The 7,820-nt window shown below is 39.2% G+C and overlaps 1 protein-coding gene across 1 annotated transcript; it reads right to left on the bottom strand.

Annotated features, from left to right (window-relative positions):
* Nucleotides 1-304: 304 nt before the first annotated feature.
* Nucleotides 305-1,550, bottom strand: LOC147893159 (ava biosynthesis cluster protein M-like). Its single transcript, XM_087386858.1, has 4 exons — nt 1,494-1,550; nt 1,241-1,328; nt 984-1,145; nt 305-912 (listed from the first exon to the last, which is right to left on the bottom strand). The coding sequence occupies exons 1-4, from the start codon at nt 1,548-1,550 to the stop codon at nt 305-307; spliced, it is 915 nt and encodes a 304-aa protein (XP_087242984.1).
* Nucleotides 1,551-7,820: the final 6,270 nt, after the last annotated feature.

Below are 7,820 nucleotides of genomic sequence, written 5' to 3'. Positions count from 1 at the left end.
AGGGAAGGGGGCTCTCCCCTCATAAAGAGCTGAATCACTCTCCTCTTTAGCCCTTTTCGACTAATGCCTTTTTGAGTTTGCTAACAAATTTTCAACATCACAAGAGCATGACTATGGAAGCGAAAGGGAGGGAATGCATGCATGATGGAACTGAAATCGACAAAGTAGGCTTTAGGAAGGACCAGAACACACAGCAACCTTGAAGAGGCTCGAAAAGACAGTCGGGAATGGTATGCAGGGAGTCACCACTGCGAGCAAGATAATTCTTATCGAGCCTTCCATCCTCCATCTTCCAGGAATGAGCTTAACAAAGGCTAGAACTGGCTGGAATCGTGTTGGAATTATACACGTTGCGTGCATAGCAGTGGAAACTTTTTACGACAATGGCAAGAATGCAGGAAAGCATCATCAATATGAGCAAGGTTACCGATACGCAGCAGGCTTGAAAAAGCTTGCTAGCCTGTGCACGAAAAGAATTTGCATCGTTGACGTTAGGGAACGGCGCGCAGGGATTTTCCACTTCTAAGAAACCACAAAGAGGCTCCCATCCATCTTTCGCCTCGAATACCAGCAGCCTCTCCTTTGGCACATAGCTCTTCACTTCCTCTATGTGCCTTCTGTAAACTCCAATTGCGAAGTCTTTGTCCTCAAACTTGCCCTCGAATTTGCCTCTGTAAAGCATGGTCTCCATCGCCTCCCATATATCCTGGAAAAGTACTCGTGTCCAGAGTGATTTATGGGCGAAGTGTATCGTTCTCAAACAACTCCGATACCATTCCTCCGGATCTCGTACGTTCAATATGACTTTGGCATTCGGATACGCCACCATCAGTTCTTTATACAAACAAGCTGCAGGGAAATCTGCTACCGCTGTGAAGCCCTTCACAATGAGTTGCCAATCGTCCAGCTTTCCTGTACAAAGAACGTGGCATTACCCCCTCATGTAATAAGTACTCGGAAGAAACATTAGCTCTTAGAATTACCTTTTGCTGCCAGCAACCATAGCTTCGGATGAGATGGGTTCTTGAGCATAGTGATGCCGTGGTAGCATGGGAAACCTACTCTATCCAATGCCACTTTCAAAGATATGGTACCCGATCGACCAAATCCAGCTACAATAACCTTCAGCTCGTGTCCACATTTGCCTGCAAAGTATGTGGACCAGGGATTCAACTAATAAGGGGAATGCCATTACAGCCAGAGCGGCAATCTGAAAGTGGCAAATGTGGTCGACAGATACCCGGTTTGATTAAAGGTGCATCGTATGAGAAAAAGGATTCAACGAATGAAGGGAGGAAGATGAAACTTGTGACTTTATGGAGTAGAAGCTGCAAACAAACTCAAAACATGCAAAACACGATCATTCAGATTTCCATTAGCGCGCTTACACGCTCTTAAATAGCCTTTATTTCCTACACTTAACTAGCATTCGATAGATTATCTAACTCCATTAAGCAAACAAAAGTAGAACTGGTGAGTCGTGAGGCGTATACCAGTCTGGAGAACCAAAGAAGGCAAGCGAGATAAAAAGATCCTTCACTCTCAGCCATGGCGTTGATGACAGTTGGACAGTTGCACGAAGTTAATCCTCTTATTAGTCTCTTAGTGCTGGACAGTTGCACGAAGTTAATCCTCTTATTAGCCTCTTAGTGCTAGCAGGTCACTTTGCATTCTAGCCAAGCAAAGGTAATCTTTTCCACTTGCTTTCCGACGCACTTCACTTCTAAATAGAACTTCCCTATTGCATTCAAGCCAAGCAAAGGTAATCTTTTCCACTTGCTTTCCGACCCACTTCACTTCTAAATAGAACTTCCCTATACAAATTAGTCAATCTTAGCAGATGTCTTTTAGACTTTTTGTCCCCCATTTGAAGACAATAAAGAATTTATCATTGCAAAAGTAATAGGTCCCCCAATTAAAAAGAATACAAGTTGAATTCAAACTTGTATTGATTAGTGAAAAGTGAGAAGGGAAGGATTGGTAAAGGCAAGGGGAAGGGGGGTGTAAAGGCAAGGGGAAGGGGGGTGTAAAGAGGGAGATTGAATAAATTATAAGAACCTCCCTCTATTTATGAGGAAAGGGGCCTCTCCCCTCTTATTTATGAGGTTAATTATTTGAAACCCTCTTTTTCCATAAAATCTCATGTAGCCTAATGGAAAGACTTTATGAGTAGGTAAAGGATATCTTCAGTTGAATGCTTTTTCTTTGGGTGAAAATGGGCAAAATTTCAGCACCTCCAAGGTGTATTTGGCAAAATCTTCATGTCTTTGGGACCCAAAATAAACAAATAGGGAACAAATAGTGCCAAATTTTGAAGAAAATGAGTTTTTAATGCTATTTTATGCCTAAAATTAGGCTATACTACACTATACTAGGCATAAGTGTATGGAAATACTATACCACATTATACTAGAGGCATAAGTTTATGGAAATACTATCATAATACTTTTAAAAAAGAGATTTACTGCACTAGATTTACACTATACTAGACAGATGTATTTGGAAAATAGTGTTAAACCTCATGACCATTTTTTCAAAAATAATATGGATTACTCCCACATGCTTGACACTTTTGAAAAGAAAAGATTTGCACCTCGGGATTGGTCTATTTCTATCTTTTCATCTAAGAAATCTGTTGAATTTCTCCATTGAAAAATAATTTAGAGCATTTTTAATGGGCTTTGCCTTAAATGAAGTTACATGTATGGAATAACTTGTTGAGATTAAGGCTTTAAAAAAGACAGCCCGAGATTGGGCTATCTCTATATTTTCACCCAATAAATCAATTTGAATTTCTCCATTGAAACATAAAAGCCTTTTCAATAAGATTTTGCCTTAGATCAAGTTATATCTATTGTATAATTTGTTGAGATTAAGGGTTTTTATAGTAGGTGGATGGGATGTACAGATTAGTGAACTATGGAAGAATTAAGTGAGAGCCACTAACCATTTCATTCATTCCTCTAATTTCAATTAGTAGCTCACTTCGATTTAACTTGAGTTCAACCTTTTTTGGTCTTTCCTCTAAGGAGTAATTCCCTCCCCCTCTCAAATGAAACCTCTAAGGAATGACTTAATGTATAATATCTATGATATGCATAGTCAAATGTATGAGCTTTATAGCTTGAGTTCAACCTTTTTTTGTCTTTCCTCTAAGGAGTAATTCCCTCCTCCTCTCAAATAAAACCTCTCAAGAATGAGTGATATTAAGTAAATGAGCTAGGCAGGACTATGTTCAATATGCAAGTCTTAGTTAATCTTACAAGGTGTCACACTTACATAACCAAATCAAGAGAGATATTAAGTAAATATCTAGGTAGGACTATGTTCAGTATGTAAGTCGTAGTCAATTTTAAAATGTGTCAACCATGCTTTGAGGGTACAAGACTTAGAATATTGCATGCTTTAGGAGGTGACTTGTACTAGAAAATAAGAGATTGTCACAAATCTAGTAATTATTCCTATGTAGGGGGATCCAAAGGATGGGGGTAAAATCTTAAGGGTTTTCTCCACAACTCTACATTCTCATCAAGCCCATTATGCAAGAACTTCATCTTATTTAAATGGTTGACTATAGCATCTCTATCTCACATCTTCAAGGAAACCAGCTATTACCTGTGCATTACTAGTGTCACTCTCATGAATGGAATGTAATGTAAACTATATCTTTGATGCATCTATGAGGCTCATGAATGACCAAGTAACATTGTCATAGATTTGACATTAGGGTCATCATAGGCATACTTCTATATTTGCATGGTGCACCTTCAAGGGTATAGGCATTTTAATAGTAGTAATTTCCTTCTAATGAAGGAGCTTTAATGTGATAATTCCACAAATGGGAAGTGCAGTTCATCAAAATGCCAAGGTCTAGCGATGTTAAACTCTAATATTGTTATCATCATGGTGAATATAAACTTGGGTTAAGGAATACCCCAAAAAAGAAGCCTTATAATTTAGTGTGTCATTTTTACATTTCAAGTCTTTACTTAATCATAGCCTTTGAGACTTGAGTAGTGCACCACGAAGTCTAGGCATTACAAAACATTTGGACTCAAAAAGGGCCTTGTAAGGGAGCCCTTGGGCTAGTGACATCGAAGAATAAGGTGAATAAAACCCAATAGAATATTGGCTGGTGGTGGGCAATAGAATATTGAAAGTGGTTTGATATCTCTTTTTCTTTATTCAATGGCCCAAACAATTATGTGGAGCACCCACATGCTACCTCAACTCTCCCATCACGTTTTTTAACTGTAACCAAGCTGAGAAACCTAGTTTCTCAAACAAACTTGTACCATTTGACCTGAAACCAAATCCTCCCATCCAACTATCACACTCCTTTCATTCTGTCTCATTCCTCTTCCTTCCCCCTCATTTCTGAGCACCATTTTGAATTTTTTTTGCTTCAGCGCTCTTTTCAAATTTCCTGCTAGCTCTTAAGCGAGAAGCTTCTTTCTCTATTCTCCCTCTCATGGGATGGGCTCTCATGCCAAAATCTCATCACTTCTCTTCTCCACCTACATTTCCCTCCCATTTCACTCTCATTCTTTTAGAACTTTCAAGATTTTTGAATGAGATTCAATCTACCTTTTCCTTTCTCTATTTTGGGCACTTCTCCTTCAAATGTTGCCATTCCTCTCTCATATGAGATTCTCCCATGATCTGAAATCATTTCATTCCAGGAAGACAAGGCAATCAATGTTCTAAGTGAGCCATGAATGATGCAGGGTGTTTAAAGCTTAGAAGGAGCTACTAGACGAGATTCTTTGAGAAAGAATCAAAGAAGATTGAGTTTCAGGGATTGCAATTGCTGATGCATGAAAATCAATCTTTCTTTTAAGTGCTCATCCAAGACAGTTCAGACAAGGAGACAATCACCCTAGCCACCTCCTCTACCTCTGGTGGAGGTTATATGATCTATATGGCTTTAATTTATCACTAGATTTAGTGTATGATACAATGCATATATTATCACTAAACTTATTTAGTAAATATATATCTAGTCTAATGAAAGTAGCCACAAATGATATGAAAAAGAGAATTGACTCTTGTATCCAAGTAGTTTTCAAATCTTCTCCTACCTCTATTTGTAATGGTCGATGGCCACATACTCCCAGAAAATATCATGACATTTTTAGAGCTGAGGAAAACCAAAAGTTCACACAATGGTGTTTTCCATACATTCTTTGCGTTGTCCAAGATATATCAAAGCAGATGTATGATTTGGGTATTCTCTTGATTGACATCACACATAGCTTTTATAACTTTAGCCGTGACAATGGATGGCCAAAGGAGAACATCGAAGTTGTGAGAACTTTGTTACTTTCTTGGAGAGTTCACAAGGAGGAGATATTCAGACCAAATTCATCTCCATTAGAGCATGTTGCTGGGTTTGCAGAAATGTTGATTGATGTCATTAGGCATGGGCTACATGATATATTTTGGTGTTATATCTTTGAGCAAGAAGTCTCCTCCTATGTAAACATTTCTTCTAACAATCTAAATAATGAGATTACAAATGCTCAATATCATAAGAGAAAGATTTTTAGTGAAACTTTCCGTTCCATACAAAATGATAAAGATGGTCATATGCCTTATAAGAAAATGCTCAAAGATATCCATAAAACACTTCGATCTCCATGTGGATATAATATGGATAATCTTGAGTCATGTGAATGTTGTGATTAGCATGAACATGGCCTTCTAGAAGTTTCTTCTATAGTAAAAGCACAAGACTTATGGAATAGGTGCATCAAATATGCTCAAACTACTTTTCCATATGAAAGAGCTTTGACAAAAAAAGGGATAGCCATAACACCAAAGAAAAGAAAGTACAGAGTTTTAACTATAGAGGGATTACAATATGTTGAAAAACTCTTGGGAATTTATGATGACAGTCTAAAGTTGATACGAGTGCCGATATATAGAAGGGTTTTATACAAGAGTGAGATTTATAGTAATGGGGATCATGTGGTTGTTAAGGTTGATGAAGGTGATCTTGAAACACAAAACATAGGGCATTGGAAAGCAAAGATAAAATCTTTTCTCTCCATCTAGTATGAAGGGAGGTTTATGTTATTCTTTAATGCTGACTATTATAGACAATGTATCATTGAAGAAAGTGGCCATGAGTCTCTATTTGGGGATGACACTACTAGCATGAGTGTCCTACAAAGAGACCATGTTCCATACAATTGGGATTGTCTAAGGCCAACAAGCTCAATACTTCATAAATTCATCCCCTTGCCTATAGGTAGTAGGATCATTACTTATGAAACCAAAGACATGGTCCAAAGACAAAGATTATTACAGGTAGGATCAATAGGTTGTGTACCTCCTTGGTTAGAAGAAGATGATGTAGTCTTGGTGCAAGGTAATGAAGACTCACATGAATCGTCAAATCCACTCAAATATGATGTGATAAGAGAAGTGGATTATGAGGAAAAGCTTGTGAAACTAGAATGGTTAATGTTGAAACCTCAATGTCATGATGAATGGAAGGTGGATAGAGATATGCACTCTACAATTGGAGTCATTGTGTAAAAGTTCTATCAAATTTTAAAGTGAGAAAGACTAGAAAAAAGATGATGAATGGTGAAGCCAGATGTTTACCAATCATGTGGCACCCCTTGCCATTCACGGAACATGTTCTAGAAAGGGTAGTCGAAAAGGAAGCCTATAGCTTCCTAGATGGATTTTTGGGTTACAACCAAGTGTCAATTCCCCCACAAGATCAACATAAAACAACCTTCGCGAGACTAAGTGGGGTGTGCCCCTTCCAATGGATGATGATCACGGTATTCAAGGAATATGTGAGAGACTTTGTGGAAGTCTTCTTGGATGACATCTATGTGAACTCGAGGTGGAATGACCACCTAAAGTACCTCAGACTCGTCCTCGAGAAGTCCGCTTATATTGCATATCCCTAAATCCCCTTACGTACCAGCATGGTGTCATTCTTGGCCACATCGTGTCATGGAATGGAATCTCTATGGACCACAATAAAATCAAACTCATCTTGGAGTTACCACCCCCCACCAACGTCAAGGGAGTCCAACAATTTACTGGACATACGAGCTATTACAAGAGGTTCATCTTGTTCTACACGAACATGGCCTGTCCATTATACAAACTGCTAGTATCCTTTCAGTGGACCGAGGAATGCCAAAAGTCCTTCGAAACCCTCAAACTAGCTCTAACCACTGCTCTAGTGTTGAGATCCCCTGATTGGAATCTAATATTCCATGTCCATATCGATGCCTCTGACTTTGCCATCGGGTGTGCATAATCTAGATTACCCGATGTACTTTGCAAGTTGCCAACTAAACGAGGCCGAGGTTAACTACACCACAATTGAGAGGGAAAGTCTGGCCATGGTCTATGCGGTCAAGAAGTTCATGCACTACTTGTTGGTGGCTAACAAGTTTGTCTTCTTCGTGGACCACCAAGCATTGTTATACTTAGTCAACAAGCCATGCATGAATGGACGTATCACCAGGTGGATGCTAATCCTTTTGGAGATTGACTTCATAGTCGCTGTACGTAAAGGGAAAACCCATTTCCTAGTTGACCACTTGTCAAGAATCCCAAACGGGGAAGCCCCAACAGAAGTAGAAGATGATCTCCTAGACGCTTCTCTCTTCTTCCTCGACATCATTTGTAAATGGGCCACCGAGATTGGCCACTACTTGGCAAACGGATTACCCCTCGGCTAGGCCCTTAAGATCCAAATCGCACTCATTGCTTGGAGAAGCATGGCTCCAAGAATTGGATGTGTGCGTTGTGTACTCGCGCTTTGCTTACAAGGGTCACGACTACAC

This window comes from Dipteris shenzhenensis, chromosome 16, assembly GCF_047967505.1.
Source record: "Dipteris shenzhenensis isolate YYH24624 ecotype China chromosome 16, Dip_SZ_1.0, whole genome shotgun sequence".
In the NCBI taxonomy this organism is placed as follows: domain Eukaryota; kingdom Viridiplantae; phylum Streptophyta; class Polypodiopsida; order Gleicheniales; family Dipteridaceae; genus Dipteris; species Dipteris shenzhenensis.
Note: the sequence above shows the minus strand (reverse complement) of the source record. Positions and strands in the feature narration are given on the sequence as shown.